A 16,645-nucleotide genomic window follows, 5' to 3' on the forward strand; every position below is an offset into this window, starting at 1 on the left:
AGGTTTGACACTAGAGTTTAACTGTATAACACTTCTATAAGAAAAAAGACGAGGCACAGTAATAAGATGAATAAAAATATCCATCAAGGGCTCTTAATTATCTCTAGTAAAAATTATTCCAAACTGTTTCAAATATGGTGTGTTTTTAAACAACATCTGAAGTTACCTTTTTCTATATTCAGATATGCTTTCTTTTTGAAAACACTGGATATTGTTCATAAATCTTTAGTACTTTTCTTACCTTAGATGCCAGATGAATAGATAAGAAGCCCAAAGGCTGTGTGATGCTGTGCGTATCTATTACCTCAGAAAGATCTATTTAAGGAGCATTTATACCTTACAGATGGCAGTTTTACCTGTCTTGAGATATCATAACTAATACGGTGCCCTAAGTCATAAAAGATATTTAAATGGTCACTAAAAATCCAAGAATCTCCTTATCAAATACATTTTGCACTGAAATATTGTAAGAGTTGAGACTTCTCGAGCAATTACAAGCACATTCAAAAAAAAAAAAAGAGGTGCTGTGTGCTTGCAACAACAAAGCTTCACAGCACTTTTAGTTATCATGTGTAATAGACATTTGGAAACTTCATTCTGAAACACTGCCATTAAACTCCTTTGCATTTCAGTATGGATTTTCTTCTGCTCTCTTGCTTATCTCTTATTTTGTACGTCTTTCACATGACAGTGGTGTCCTTAAAGCTTTCCAAAGAGAGTCGAAGTTTCCCTCAAAGTGATTTCTGATAGGATTTGACTTATTCTGGCAAAGCCTGTTGATGGATTCAAGTTTAAAAAAAAAAGTTCTGTTTAGTGTTGTCAAATATCCAGAAATTGATGGCTTCTGTCTTTATGATCAAGATCATGTACTGTTCTCTGGTTATTAGCATTCTCTTTTCCTTCCTTCTTTCTACAAGAAATAAATGAGAAAACTAGAATACATGAAAAACTGCCATTTCTAAGTTACTGTAGCAATGTTTTGCTTTGTACATAAGTATGTAGGAATAAGAGAGATGGTAAATTCAAGCAGTTACATTTCACTGTAATAATTTCAGCCACTTGGTTACAGTGGTTGTCAGTCTTTGCATGCAGAAATTGTATGCTTTGCTGTAGTAAGTGAATATCAATGAAATTGATTTATAAAGAAATCTTGTCTACCAGTTAACCAGCAGAACTGACTTGCTCAACTACTTACCCGCTTTCCAGGTACATAGCTGATAAAGCCACTACTAAGCATTGAGGAAACTTAATGTGCCTGCATTACTAATCTTAGCATTCCTGAGCAGAATTTTGTGGTATAATATAGCAGAATAGCAGAATATGTGGTATAATAATCACTGCAGGTAAAATGTGTGTATTGGGAGTGGGGTTGCCATTCATTTAGGTTGAATTAAAAAAAAAAAAGAAAGTAAATGTTGGATGACTGCTGGACCTTGCTAGTCAAGAAATTGACACAATTAACCATTCTTTTCTCTTTAATTTCCTTAGGATTTTTTCATAGAGATATGAAGCCTGAAAATCTTCTTTGTATTGGTCCAGAACTTGTAAAAATAGCTGACTTTGGTTTGGCTAGAGAGCTGAGATCTCAGCCTCCATATACAGACTATGTTTCCACCAGGTGGTAAGTGTATGATGAAGTTAATACATTCTTATTGAATTACCTTTCTCTGATTACAATTTTAATTTATCTATTACTTTTTCCCATACTTATAGGTACCGTGCTCCTGAAGTTCTGCTACGATCATCTATTTATAGTTCACCTATTGATATATGGGCAGTTGGCAGCATAATGGCTGAATTATACACACTAAGACCCCTTTTCCCAGGCACCAGTGAAGTAGATGAAATCTTCAAAATTTGCCAAGTATTAGGGACTCCAAAGAAGGTAAGACTTCTAGAACTCATGCAATAGTACTTAATAAATAACATTCAATATTTTATAATCATTTTATCTCACTTCCTGAACATACATATAAACTCTTGTTTTAGTAAATTTACTGAGGAGTTAAGTTTTTTCTCAACTCTTTCTTTCTAGACATCCACTAAGGCACAGAATACTGGACTTCTGTTCTGTATAAGCATCTGTTTTATATCCTACTACTATGTGTAATCCTGCACTACTCTGTGATGGAAGCCAGATAAATTTTTTTAGTTTAGTTAATTAAAGACATGCATCAGAAGAATTAAAAAAAAAAAAGTCTTAGGATTTCATTTTGCCACTGCTGATTACTTTTCCTTTCCCAAAACTGTAATTTTTCTAGGCTGGTACCTGGAATTTGGAACTTGTGGAAGTTGCTCTAAATAAGCTGAATTATAATATTTTCAAGCATAAAAGAAATACTTGATCTCAAACACAAATCCATCGTGTAGTATTCTTAATGACAGAAAGTAATGAAGGAAAATGTTTCTCAATTATTTTCTGAAAGGGCAAAATAACTTAAAACCTACAAGGGAGGTTTGGGTAGCACATGTAAAAATGCGTGCAGTTATATCTACTTCAGCTAAAAAATTTTTAGGAAATGGATATATGAACATTAAGAGTTTGTTTTAAGTAACAAGTACTTCCTGCAAGTAAGCTTCAAGATGTGCTGGGTGTTTTTTTGGTACCAACTAAATATGCTTAATCCTTGAATTACAAGTGTTATGAGTTATTGGTTGTACTGAATGAAGACATGAGCTAATCAGAGTGCAATAGCTAAAATGCACAGACATACAGAAACACAGATTAAAAAGCTGAAATATGAAAAGGTGAGTTTGAAGAAGTTGTTAAAGGATGTTCAGAAGAGAATAAATTCCTAAGAAGTGCTCAAAACAAGTGCAAACCAAGAATGTGAGAAACAGTAGTTTGACAAAAGTTGAAGAATGTAATGGGAAAAGCAAAGTAAGATAAAGGAAAAGGGAGCACGTTAGAAGGGTGGACTTATGCCAAGCCTTGAAAGTCAAGTGTCTGATGAAGCTGTGAAGAGATTTCAGAATCAACTGGACTAAAAGAGAGGAAATAAGCTTACCTTCAGAGTTTTGAATCAATTGGAAAAAAACAATAGGCAATACAATAAAAATGTATTTAGGGGAAGGAAGTTATGATGGCTAAGGTAAGAGATGACATGTATTATGAACGTTTTGTCCATGGGAGTAAACATATTTGTGAAATTACTGTGTGAACACAGTCTCTAGATCTAGAAAAACATTGGTGTGTTGTGCCAATATAAAATAATGTGTAATTCTTGTACAGTAGAGGAGCAGTTGTCAGTTGAGGAACAGAAAACTGAAATAGAATAAGCTTAGCTAGGAACATGCAGAGCTTGAAGTGGTGGGAAAACATCCAAGAGAACGTGCTGAGAAACAGGTGCAAATTCATGACAGAGCAGAGTATGAAATGTCAAAGGTGGAGTTACATACTATATATATAAAAAAAACTGGTGGAAGTGAAGATTGAGTCTTGCTGAGTAAGTGAAAAGTGGTACATGTAAAACAGTGCTTTCTATGCTGATCATTCATCATAGATATGTAATATGTAGCAGTATTTTAAGAACTGAATTTTCAAACCCAGGCGCTGATTTCTTCTTAAGCAGCTCACAAGTCTAGGATAGTATGAAGAATGTTTTGAAGTTCATTAAATTATCATCTGAGAGAGAACAACACATGAGCTTCTGGAACATTTTCAGTGAATAGCACAAGTTCTGGGCATGCAAGCAGATCAGAGGGAGATTTTAACAATGTGTATCAGGGCAGTGTTGAGGTCACTGGTGTGGTTCTGTAACTTTATTAGTCGTTGAAAAGAAGCATATGGCTGGTTGCTTAGGAAAGGAGGGAGCATCACTGGCTGAATATTTCAGAGAAAATTCTAGCCTTTTGTGAAGACCCAAAGGGTTCAAGGCACTGTAAGTCAGCCCTCTTAAGATCAGAAGACTGTAATTAGTTGCTTTGTGCCTCTGTCATCTGTTCGGCAGTCTTGGGATTTTTATCTCCTTATGATAATGCTAAGGCATTCTTCAGGGATATCACTGCATGAGAATAGTATTTAAATGTTATAATACAATTTATCACAACAAATGATGCATTTTTTCTGGTGTTTTTCTGTATTCTGAAAAATACAATTTTATTTTAGTAGTCTGTTTTTGCAGATAAGGTTTCAATGAACAGGATTTTTTTTCAGATGTAGATTTTCATTTATTTCATTAACCTGCAGTAAGGAATGACTGGAATTATGTCCAGAAGCTACCTTCATTCCAAATCACCTTCCTTTTAGTGGTTTAACTCTATACTACCATGTTAATGACTTCTGTTGGTTGCTTGATTGCTTTTGGGTTTTGTTTAACAACTTGTAGTGACAGGCAACTATTGTGCTCTATTTCATAACCATTTAAAAATGTTGTTGTAGATATGGTTCTGTTGTCCAATTCAAGTATTGGCAGTGCTTTGAGAACATGCTAATTTAATGAAAGAATTGATGATGACCTGAAAAGGAAAGACTAATGAAATGCATTTTCATTAGCTGAAGTTCAGCAGTGGCTTTTCAATTAATTCTAATTTTTTTCTTTTGAGAAATTGAATTGTATTCTTCTTCTGTGGTAGTGCTTTCACCTTACCCTACTACTTCACCAGTTCAACACTCAACCATTGATATTCAGTTCTAAACTGTTCCCTTATCAGTGGAACATCACTAGCTCCAATAAGCAGAGGAGATGCAGATGAGAGGGAGAGTCCACCTCAGTTGATTTGAATGGACAAATTATTCTTTGATAGAGTAGGAAGTCACTTGAAATCCTGAGAATTAGTTATAAACCAAATCTGGTTAAAATATATTTGAATTTTTTTTTACTACCATAGACTGTTAAAACAGTTAACTTGTTGCTGTACAGAAAATGAGCAATAGCTAACACGATAACTTAAGACCAAATCTTATCAAATCAATCTAACTTATTGCTTTAACAATATAAAAAGATCTGTGAATAGAGAAGAAGCAGTAATATCACGCATTACCTTCATTAAGGCTTCTGATGCTGTTCCTCCTGACATTCTCACCAGCATACTTATCATGCAGTTTGTTTATATAAGTGCATACCTGTTGGGAAAACCTTACTTAATGTGTAACCTTTAATTGTTCTCACTTGATATGACAAACTGAACAGAACTCAGAGTGATTCAGTATCTGATTTAAAAAAAAAAAAACTGTACTGAAGGCCTACTGATGGAGTAGATCTTTCCCTTCTATATTGGCAGATAATAGGCTAGGAAGGACTGAGTGTGTTAGACAAGACTAGAATTCAGAATTTCTTATAAAATTAGTTGCAGGTAAAAAAAAAAAAACTTCAGTAATATGTAGAGTGCTGTACTTAGTCAAGAATAATTAGCACTACGTAAATAGTTGAGGATAACTACCTAGCTAACATTTCAGTACAAGAGGATGTAGGAGCTATATAGTGCATTGTACATCAGCAATATTGTGTTGGAACAAAGACAAACACAATACCAATGTGCAGAGAAATGAGCACCGTCCATTGGCATGTGAATTGATTGTTCTGTTCCACTTGCTGTCCATTTATAAATTTTGCATTTCAGGGAAGAGTTCTATGTTTCAGAGTCTAAAGAAGAGGAAAAACTTGAAGTCAAGACCCCGGAAATCAGTTGTTTGGTTTTCTCTAGCCTCTGCAAAGGAAGACTGAAAGAGAGGAAAAAAATCCACCTAACGTATAAACAAGCTGCTTCAGAGACAAAAGCAGTAGTTGTTCTTGGTATCCATGGATGATAGCATACTTGGCAATGGTCTTGTATTGCTACGAGAGAAGCGTGTACTTTTCTAATCTGGAGGAGAATTAAGCTATACAATAGACTGTTCATTGCAGTTGTGGCCGTGGAACTGGAAACTTCATGACAATAATACCTGTGAGGAAGGGACAAGAGCATGGACTAAATGGTATTGTGAGATCTTTGCAGATCCTAGGATTCTGTATTCAAACAATGCAATTATCAAGCAACCCAGGACTTCAGGTTTTACTTCTTGAAAGTTAAACGCTCTCACACAAAAACCATAAAGTTTTCATCTGATGGTCTTGATTTCTTCCTGTTCTAGTAATGTCTAGTTGTAGTTAAATCACCATCTGTCTTAATGGTGGAATCAGTGATACATTGTATTGGCTACATCATGGTTGCACAATCATGGTAGGGTGGTGTAACGCGGAAGAGCCAACACTCCTGCATAAGCTTTACTGATCCCAAGGAAAATAAACAGATGCAAGTTAATATCCATCAGTTTAATAGAGAGGTACTCATGTTACTAGGGGCTTATTTCTGTAATAGATGGGATGTGCTTAGCTGCTCCTGGTACTACTGCGCTCTCTTCTCCTTTAGAGAGTACATCCAAGTGTTGTATGCACGAGGACAGTTCCCCTTTACCTACGGGAGAGCTCTAGAGTGACTGCCACTTGAGACTGATGCTGAATTGACTGGTGCCATAGCCACTGCAATGAAAAATAGTAATGCTTGTTTTTCACTGTATAGGAAGGAACTACACAGACCAAGTATGACTCAAGCTGCAGAAAGTCTAATTTGATCTAATACCTCAAACAAACATCTTCCTTTTTTTTTCCTTTAACTTGTTTTTCTTTCCTTTTAAACAGAGTGACTGGCCAGAAGGATACCACCTCTCTTCTGCCATGAATTTCCGTTTCCCACAGTGTGTCCCTATAAGCCTAAAAACTCTCATCCCAAATGCAAGCAACGAAGCAATACAGCTTATGAGTGATATGCTGAACTGGAATCCAAAGAAGAGACCTACAGCAAGTCAGGTCTGAGCACCTGAATTATTAAGGATAAGACTGCATTGTCTTGCATTGCCAAAATTAGTAGACAGTAATATAATTTGATTGTCATAATACTGAAGGCTAGAGAACGCTTTTGAACACTTTGGGAGCTACTGAAAACAAAGCTTTGTTTTTGGAAAGTTGCAGATGGAATGCAATAGGGAGAGTGCAGGATTATTATTTTTTTTTACTAGAAAATGGGCTGTGCAATGTTCTGACTGATAAAGGAAGAACATACCAATAAGTCACCAAGGTCACAGTTTTTCTGTAGGTTAATTTTTAAAAAAATTAGACATACATATTTCAGAGATGTACACTCTACTTACTGAGTATTTATACCTAATGCAATTCCTATTTAGAAGGTATGAAAGGAGAGTGCAGTTAGGAAACAAAAGGAGCATAATGCAGTTTATCATAGGTGGACGTAATGTAAGTGATTCAGAAGTGGTTAAGTAGGTAGCATAAAGCAGTGCAACCATCTCTCTCTGCTTTATAAAGCATATATATCATTACAGTCACTGAGATCAAACTGTAGTGCAGTGCTGTACATCTCTATGCAGAATGCTGCATGGCACTTCGTGAAAACATAACCAGGTTCTGCTCAAGTGAGTTGTCAAGGAAGCAGCTGCGGCAGTTGTGTAATCCATAACCAAAGGGGAAGTTTAATGCATGTTCACAGAAGGATGTACAAAGGCAGCAATTTTCAAGAACAGCTGCAGCAAAAAATCTTTGAGAACTAATAAGGAGTAGGAATTGACCCAGGAGTAGCACCAAGAACTTGTTACTATGGAAGGAAGAACTGGTGTGTTAGTAAGATATGTAAGAAAGATAGCTAGCAGGGAAGCATGCAATAGAGAACTAAGGGTTTTTACTGTAGTAGAAACAACCTGTTCTTAAATTTCGATTTGTTACTGCATGAAAATAGAATGGAATTAAATGTAAAATGCACCTCAAAACACAACTTTACCAAACATAGGAAGGGGAAAGAAAAGACTTCTATAACATGTACAAGTGGATCCACCTTACTAAATTATATGGTGGAGAGAGCTTAAAACACAGAACTGACAGATGGCTAAATACATTTGCACATGAACTCCTTATGCATCTATCTTTTATTACTGCTGTAGGGATTACTGAAATGCTTCAGAAACACGCTTGTATCCTCTAAGAAGTTAACAAAGTCAACTTTTTGAAGTATAGTTAGTATGTTATATCTTCTTTTCTAGGCACTGAAGTACCCTTACTTTCAAGTTGGCCAAGTTTTAGGACCTCCTCCACAATATTTGGAGAAGCAGACTCCTATTAAACCAGTGCAGCCAACAGAACCAAAGCCAGCTTTACCCAAACTGGAAGCTGCATCCAAGCCAGAACCTCTGTCTTCATCTGATGAACCTGACAAAACACAGCCGCAGTCCCTGTCAAAAGCTAATCACCAGCCTCTCCAGCAAATTCAGTTGCCTCAGAATACAGCTAACCAGCAAGTACCAAAACAGCAGCAGCCACAGGCACAGCCATTTCTTCCAGCTATCGGTAAAGACTCATCCACAGTAAGTTGTCTTCAGGAAATACTTAACTTAGGTGGTTCTTTTACAAGTTCTTAATATATTCAGTGTGGCTGTTCTCTGAAAATCACCATACTACTTACTTTAAAAAAATGTAATTAGGTAATTAAGGACTGTTTGAGAATATAACTAATCACTTACTGAAATTTTTCAGCAAATGAGGAAAAATAGGTTGCTTCATGGATGTCCAACCTTTTGGCATGCCTGAGCCACACTGAGTGAAGAGAGATTGTCTTGGGCCACTTATATGTAGGCTGCTTGGAAAGTAATGCCTCCTATTTATTTCCATGAGAGCTACAACAGATACATAGAGCACAGTAACTCTGTTGGACAGAGCAAATTCTCAGCTACAAAACGCTGTATTTCAATGTAGTCACCACCATTAACTCATCATTTCTGCCAGTGATGAACAAGAGCCAGCATGCCTGCACCAGCAGAGGTGATCCGTAGTCACTGTCACCACTGCTGAAACACACCACCTACTGCCTCACTGTGATGACATCCACATGTCCAAAAAATGTTAAGCAAGCACTGATCTATGTCAGTGGGTGTCATTTTTCCACATGGAGGAATTCAGTTCCCCACCTTTGCTTCCTATGCGCTACCATGTCAGACACCGTTTTGTCAGACTGTCATTCTGCTGCCATCTGTTACACAGCAACAAAATATAACAGAATATTGGCAGGAAGGTTCAACCTCTACTGCCACACCACCAATGTCTGCCTCTGATGGGTTTTATTATGTTGGCTCGATTGTGAGCCATAACATAATAAAACAAAATAGCCACATAATAAAATAGGAAGCACTAGTTTTGGAGCAGCTCTTGTAAAATATATAATATAGGTAATGTATATAAGTAACAAAGCTTATTTTATCAATATTTTTAATAAAACATTAAAAAAGAGAACTCAAAAATATGAAACTAGTGGGATAGTTTACTCTGGTTTTGTGAAACTAATGTATCAGGCTGGTTTGATGGTAGCGGTTGTAATTCTTAGGGAGGTTTCAAAGTGTTCATCAGAGATTTTTTTTGAAATCTTACTCTTCCTGTACTTCATCCCTGGCAATAACTGTTCATAAATGTGCATACTTCCAAAAAGTGATGATGTAAGGCATGATTATGAAGCTAGGGATGTGTTTCTCTGGTGAGAGATCTTATAAAAGTCTAATAGGGAGACACCATCACATTTTTGAGTTGAATATCTGATTGCCACTCAATACATCCCACTAAAAAAATTTGTAGGTAATGTATTTATGTCAACTGAAAATGGAGTCACAAATATAAATTACTGACTTTATTCAGCAATTTTGAAACCTGTTCTCAAATTCCTTTATCAAAATGGAAAGCAAGGCTGGATATTTTTCCTCTGTTCACAGGACTGTGCTTAGCCAGTGTAACAAAATGCATACAATTATTTGCCATATCTTGAGTTAGCCCTGCACTGTGCACTCCCCGTGCTCTGGTTTCATCTGAAACAGCATTAACAGCACACCAATGTATGGCTGTTGCTGCGCAATGGGTGCTTGCTTGGCGCTGGGCCAGGCCACTTGGTGGGGAATTGCTACCACCAGGGTGGTGTGGGGGCAGGGGCAGCTGCACTGTGAGCTGTGCTAGGCCTTATGTGGCCTGCGGGCCATGGGTTGGGCACACCTCTTATAATAACCTTTACTGACATGTTGTTGCAGTAATGTAGTTACAACAGTCCTCATTTACTGAGCTTTGAGAAACAATTCACAAATATGTTGTTAGTATACAAAAAAAATGCGAACTAAGAACTTTTGCTGCCTTAAGCAGGAAAATACCTGAGCAAGCTGCCGTTTTTGTGATATTAGTTCTCTTAATTACCACCTGTTGGCTACCAGTAAATAACTGCAAAGTGAGCAACACTGGTGATCACATGGACCTTGCAATTTCTAAGCTTGTAAGAATTTTAAAAGTAAGATTTTTAGCCTCTGACAATTGCTCTACTACCAGCAAGAGCATGAGTTCAGCAAGATACCAGCAACAGAGGCTAAGAGCTGAACTGGGCCTTTAAACAGAATGTTAATTTGAATACTTCAGCTAGATTTGAGCCTTTTGAAGTTGGCAGTCCAAAAGAGCTGCATTCAGAATACCTGGCAACTTTGTAATATATTTTGTGCTTAAAATTATTTAAGATCATGATCAAAATAGGCATAATGCAATATTTAAAAAAAAAAAAAAACCTTCAATGTTCTTAAGCAGCAGTAGTGAACTATATGTAAAACATAAAGTTTCAGAATTTAATCTAAGTTTTTTCTTCTTCTTTTTCATATTTGAAATAGAAACAAGCAGCTAGTGGCCCTCAGAATGGTGCAGTAGGTCCTAAAAGTTGCAGGAGACGATGGGGTCAGACTTTGATAAAGGCTGGGGACAGCTGGGATGAATTGGATGATGCTGAATTTGGAATGTCATGTTCAAAGAAGCCTAGCATTGCACTGTTAAAAGACAAGAAAAACAAGGAATGTCTTTTTAGGTAAGTCCTACAATTATAAAATCACTACTTAAAAAAAAAAAATTAGTACACAAAAATCAGTAGATTTATAGATTGGTTAAAACAGATCTGCTAAAACTTAAGTTGCTGAAGCTCTGCAAGAATGCAAAGGGCTTTGTGAACAGGCCAGCTTTGAGTGTGTTGTTGATGTAGCACCAGTAATATCTGAAATTCTATCCATAACATAGATGTCTGTCTTGTTTTTAAGAGACTGTCTACTAGTAGAGTAGTATATACTAGGATTACTTGATTGTCCATGTCAGTGAAGCTAGGGAAGGTTCTGCCACAGTTACTTAGTTGCTTTTAACTTTATGTATTGGATACGCTCTTTTTTCCCCCTTCATATTCTCAGAAGGTATGAGATTTAGCTGTTACTTTCTGTGGGAATAAAGTCTACTGATGAAAGCAGGATAAGAGAAGAACACTGCATCCTTAAGCCAGCCTCAGCTTGTGGTATCCTGAGGTGGTCTTGTTGGTTACACAGTTTGAACACTTTGATTTTTCAGTGTGCCAGAACCAAAAGCTTCACGCTGTATCCAGCCAGGAGTGGAAAATAAAGTTCTGATGAGAAATGATTCCGGAAGATCCAATACATCAGCAAAACAGTACTATCTAAGACAAACAAGATACCTGCCTGGTAAGGGGAAAAGTCAACACATAACGGAAAATGCAAACAGTGGACAATCTATATACAGTACATTTAAACTTGAGATTTCATACTGGATAATTTTATTTTCCTACTTAAGCTAAATTTTTTAAAATTTTGGACTAAGTGCCTTTCCAGGAACATATCTGTCCACAATTAATGCAGAAAGTCCTGGCTATGCATAAGTGGAAGACAGATCAATGCTGCTTGTACAGCATAGATGTTCACAGAACCTCTTATTAGCAGTAGCATATAAAACCCTCAGTAATATGAATCCAAGATTTCTTGGACACCAGGAAATATATTCTGCCTGACCATCAGCAAGTGTATCTGAGGAGAGAAGTTGCCCATAGATAGTGCAGTGATAACTAAGTATGAAATCACTTATTTAGCGCTTAACAGGATCCCCTAAGTCTCAATAGTTTGTCCAAAACAGGGGAAAAAAGCTTTCCTATCTAAAGATAACAAATAGAAAGTTAATCTACACTTTATATATTTTTAAGCATGCTTCTAATACTTCTCTATTTTTATTAGTTTTAAATGAGAATGGCATAGTAGTTAAAAAAAAAAAATCAGCAATTAAGAGAATAATAGTTCCAGGAAGCATATTTGTTATTTGTCCATATTAATATAGCTCTGTTACCACTGGATATGTGAGCTGCTTCCATGCTGTCTAATCCCATTAACTCGCTAATGCTCATCTCATGCTGAAGTAATGAGAACTTATTTGTCCTACTGTTAAACTTACCCTATGAAGAAATAGTTTATTTTCAGCCTTGAGAACCTTCATTTTCAAGAGGTTTCTTTCATTTCTGTTAATTGCTAGAGAGCCAAAAATATCAATGAGGTTATGGTTTTGCAGACACAAAGTAACTGCAGTAAAACTACTTCAGAAGTTCTCTTGAAAGAATAAAAAGAATTGTTCTTAAATCAGCATCTCTGATTCTCAGTTGAGAAATATAAATGCATCGACATTGTTTTTTGACTTACACTACCAATGCTTATATTATGCTAGAAATAATTGAGTTTTGTTTCATTGTTCTAGAAATGTCTAATTTTCATTGGTTGGATTATGTTTGGAAATCAATAACGTTTGTCATAATTTGTTTTCTAAGGTGTAAACCCTAAGACTGTCTCTTTAGTAGCCATCAATAAAGAAGGATCTCATGGAACCTGGAACAGCCAGTTGTTTTCCAAGTCACTGGCTCACGTTGGAGAAGGACTGTCTTTCAACAGAAATAATACAGGTAGATGTGTAATAAACAGCAGTCACCTTGTTTTTCATCATACTTTAATTTACTTGAGATTCTCTAGTTTAACTTTTATTGTCAGGCTTAGCTTATAGACAAACTTCTTATTTTTGTAATTTAAACACAGATTCAAAATAATCTTTTCATACCTAAGCTACGTATTTTGCTTTCAGAGCATAAAGGAAGTACAGACTAGCTCCTAGAATAAAGCTCTGTCAAGACAGATTTTTGTCTGTAATCCTCCTTAAACTAATTATCTTACTGTGATAATTTCAGCAACTAGTTTGACCTCACTACTGCCCGGGCAGTGTGATGTGGACCACTATCAAACAGCAGTCTTACATATGAAAACAAACAAGTTGTTGGGTGCTAAGCTCATATGATCAAAATATTACCTAATGTCATTTAGCAATACCAGCTTGGCAGCTGGATGAAAAGTCTCCTTACTTTCAGCAAGGAACTTGCAGTACGGTGACTTCTGTACTATGTTTTGTGGAAAATGCTGTTATCAGCATTTTATAGAGAGAAGACTGGACATGTTAAAAATGGCTTATCTAAGATTTCACTGGGGAAAGTATAAGACGAAACTAAAATCTACCTTCCGACCACTAGATAGTCCATCACCCTGTGATGGGTGGTCACCCTAACAGCTTTGAAGCCAGCATTAGTCACTCCCAAAATGGATGCTAATGGCCACCTAACCTGTTTGTACAAGAGCATTAGAAGGTTTGCTCATATGCAGCTGCTGCATGCCTTTTCAACAAAATTTTTGTAGCTATCCAGCAGGGTCATCAAAACTGATCTTCCTTTTGGAAATCAGGTGAGGTGTAAGTTGTTCATCTGAGATTATGGAAAGGACTTAGGAAGTGGAAAAATAACAGCATCCACTAGAATGATGAAATAAGACAGACTACTTTTTAAGAAATCATCATACATATTTCCTGGTTTTCAGAAATGTTAGGTCTGTGTGCCTTAGAATGAAATGATTTTCATAAAATTCTCTTGCATGGAAGAGGCACAAAAAGGCAGAACTGTTTCAATAAGCATGTATCAGTAAGCTAGACAGCTACGTACTGAATTGGGCTATAAACAAAATTAGATAAAATGCCAGTGGTAAAATCACACTTTAGTCTCACTATCTTACTTAGATTATTTTTCTTTACATTTTTAGTAGATAAGCAAAAACTGATCATTTAATGTGTTTGAAAATACTTAGCATTATTTCCATTGGCATCTTAAATAACGTATGCAAATCTTTCATGTACCAGGCAGGCAACAACATTAAGGACGGACACATAGAAAACCATGATAGTTATACTATATTTCTCTGATCTGTGGTCCAACTATGAGATATGTATTCCTTTTTCATATTGATAGGATTGACAGCTGGCACTGTGCTGCTTGGTGTTTAAATAACTACGTTTAGTTTCTTTAAGTGCTTTTATTTTTTCCTTACCCACAACACTGATCTGGAGTGAAATGAAAGAAGGACTAAATAAATATGCTTTATTTATAAAGAATGGTAAGGCTGTGATCAGTCGACTTTGCAAATAGGCCTGAATGCTTAAACTTGTGACCTATGCGTTTGTATGACTGTAATGTGACTGCACTGTTGGTAAGCAACATTTCCATTCATTAGAAAGTACCTTGGAAAAGTAACTAGATAGGGTAACATTTCCTGCTTGCAAAAACAAAGGAGTATGATATTATAGTTACATCAGTGACAGATATGTATTCTTTCTTGCTTTGCTTTTCCTCATCTCTTGTGTATCACCTAACCAGATTCTTCAGATGCTTTTTCTAAAATTCTGTCTTTCCATCTCTTTTTCTGTCTCACTTCCCTTATCTACAGAAGAGAACTTAATCACACCAATTGAAAAACTATCATGTAAAGAAAGACTGAATGAAAAATTAGAAGATCCAAAAGGTAATTTATAGCGATTATAACCTGGCTCTTTGCACACTTCATATTTTTTTACACTTTCTCCCAGAAAAATTACACTTACAGTGTAGATTCCAAAAGATCACATCCTTCATTTTCAGCTGTAACATATTTTGTCAAACTTTGCTCTCTTCATTGTGTCTGCTTTTAGACCAAGCAGGGTCTACTCACCTATGAGGTAAGTTGTAGCAACTCGCACAGTGACACACGGCAGTAGGGAAAGCAGAGGTCCATCTCAGTTACCACAGTGTAATGTAGTGTGAGAAGTTGCTTCCACCTTGAGTTTTACTCTTTGAAGTAGTCAGCTAAATGAACTCAAAAAAACATCCATATATGTAAAGTTGGTTTGTTTTATACTGACAAAATTGTTTCACTTTTGAGTTTGCACCTAAACTAAGCGGTGCTATACTGAAGGAGGGCAAGTCCCCTTCATATAGACTAACTAATTCAAGCTTACCTGGATTGCATCAGTATGCTCTTGGAAGTTTGAGAGAATGAATGACTATGTATATACTTACTAATTCCTTTAAATAACATCTGAATGTTCCAGTAAGTGATTTCATAACTTTTCTTCTGGTAAAGAACTGATCCTAAAGGAGAAACACATGCATCTCTGAAGGACTGCTTGTTCATAATGTCACTTGGCACTTGCACCACTGACTGCATTCCAGCAATTTGTTAATTACACTGATTTTTACAGTATGTCATTGCACAGGCTTGGGTGATTAACCTCAGTGTAAATGGGTGGAAACTAAGGTTTCCAGGCAGCCATGTTCATATCTAAACACTGCAAGCATTGTAAAGCTGGAATGTTTCACCTCTCCCTCCATTTCTGGCACCTAAGGTGTGTACTATATCCCTTTGCAACTACTTGTAGCTCTTTCTCAACTTACTGCCCAGCTCAAATGATTCAATGGCTTCATCCCTTGAGAAGAATCAGGCATGTGCGGAGGTATACTGCCCAGGCCACACTTACACCATAGCCATGTTAGCTTATACATCTGCTGCCAGACCTCAATGACTGATGGATGAACACTTCTACAGCAAGAACCTCTGATTTTCATACCAGTTATCAGAGGTAAGGAACAACCTACCGTCTACCTCTCAATGTGTTTTTTAATATTAGTAGTTATTACTTTGCACTGAATTTCTTATTTTTCTTCTATCCAAGAAAAAGGTTCCTTCAGACCTCTCAGTTTCACCCAGGCTGTGCTTTTCTATTTTCTGCAGAAGAGCTCATAAAGACCTCATGTAAGAAGAGGTAAGAGGAATTAAAAAAAAAAAAAAAGTTGAATGACTTTTGACAAGCAGCTTTGTAAAGCTGTAGATAAGAAACATGCAGAACAAGTCATTTTGAGGTTATATTAAGGCCTACCATGTTCTTATTTTTAGACCTCAAAACTTTAAGATACAGTACTGAGCTCTCAGAATACTTTGTGAAACATTCCCAGCGAAAAGATTAGAAAGGGAGGGAATAGGGGGGTGTGTGCGTGCAGAGACAAGAGAATGTAACACTAAAACTGTTGCTTTTGTTTTTCAGGCAAAATTGTGAAAGAGAAGAACTTACTACTATATAAGAAAGTTAATAAAGTACTCGAATAAAGTTTTATTTTTCATCAGGACTTCTGTCATCCTTTACTCAACTGGAGATGGGCATCAGTTGTAGAAAGGGAAGCCAGAGAGACCCAGATGTTGACAGGACTTTGGGGACATGGGCAACACTTCTTGGCTTTGGTCCCAATCTTTCTCTAAGGCACAATAAAATTATCATCAGGCTTCAAAAGAGAGGGTAACTAGGTCTCACTTCTGTAGCCAGCCTTTAACCATGGCACTAGCTAAGTCAACTTCAAGTGGTGCACTGCTTACTGAAAGAGAAGAGTTTTGGTTCCATTTTAAATTTACATGAAGTGTGTTGAGCTCATGAGTACT

At 36.5% G+C, this 16,645-nt stretch overlaps 1 protein-coding gene and 1 long non-coding RNA gene across 8 annotated transcripts in view; one reads left to right on the top strand and one right to left on the bottom strand.

The window, feature by feature from the left end:
- Positions 1–16,645, top strand: part of MAK (male germ cell associated kinase) — a 29,754-nt gene that overhangs the window by 10,105 nt on the left and 3,004 nt on the right. For 5 of the 7 annotated variants that reach the window (XM_021387399.1, XM_021387402.1, XM_021387401.1 and 2 more), the window contains 8 exons: positions 1,489–1,621; positions 1,714–1,885; positions 6,621–6,788; positions 8,030–8,350; positions 10,670–10,860; positions 11,385–11,515; positions 12,640–12,771; positions 14,627–14,701. In XM_021387399.1, coding sequence (XP_021243074.1) covers positions 1,489–1,621; positions 1,714–1,885; positions 6,621–6,788; positions 8,030–8,350; positions 10,670–10,860; positions 11,385–11,515; positions 12,640–12,771; positions 14,627–14,701 — 1,323 coding nt within the window. The remainder of the gene's footprint in view (positions 1–1,488; positions 1,622–1,713; positions 1,886–6,620; positions 6,789–8,029; positions 8,351–10,669; positions 10,861–11,384; positions 11,516–12,639; positions 12,772–14,626; positions 14,702–16,645) is intronic. The other 2 variants (XM_021387403.1, XM_021387404.1) reach the window with 1 other exon arrangement.
- Positions 5–15,023, bottom strand: LOC110393925. The gene is made up of 4 exons (XR_002435265.1): positions 14,888–15,023; positions 12,273–12,346; positions 4,984–5,065; positions 5–910 (listed from the first exon to the last, which is right to left on the bottom strand). It is a non-coding gene; the product is annotated as an uncharacterized LOC110393925 (long non-coding RNA).

The sequence above is a fragment of the Numida meleagris genome, chromosome 2 (assembly GCF_002078875.1).
Source record: "Numida meleagris isolate 19003 breed g44 Domestic line chromosome 2, NumMel1.0, whole genome shotgun sequence".
Classification (NCBI taxonomy): Eukaryota; Metazoa; Chordata; class Aves; order Galliformes; family Numididae; genus Numida; species Numida meleagris.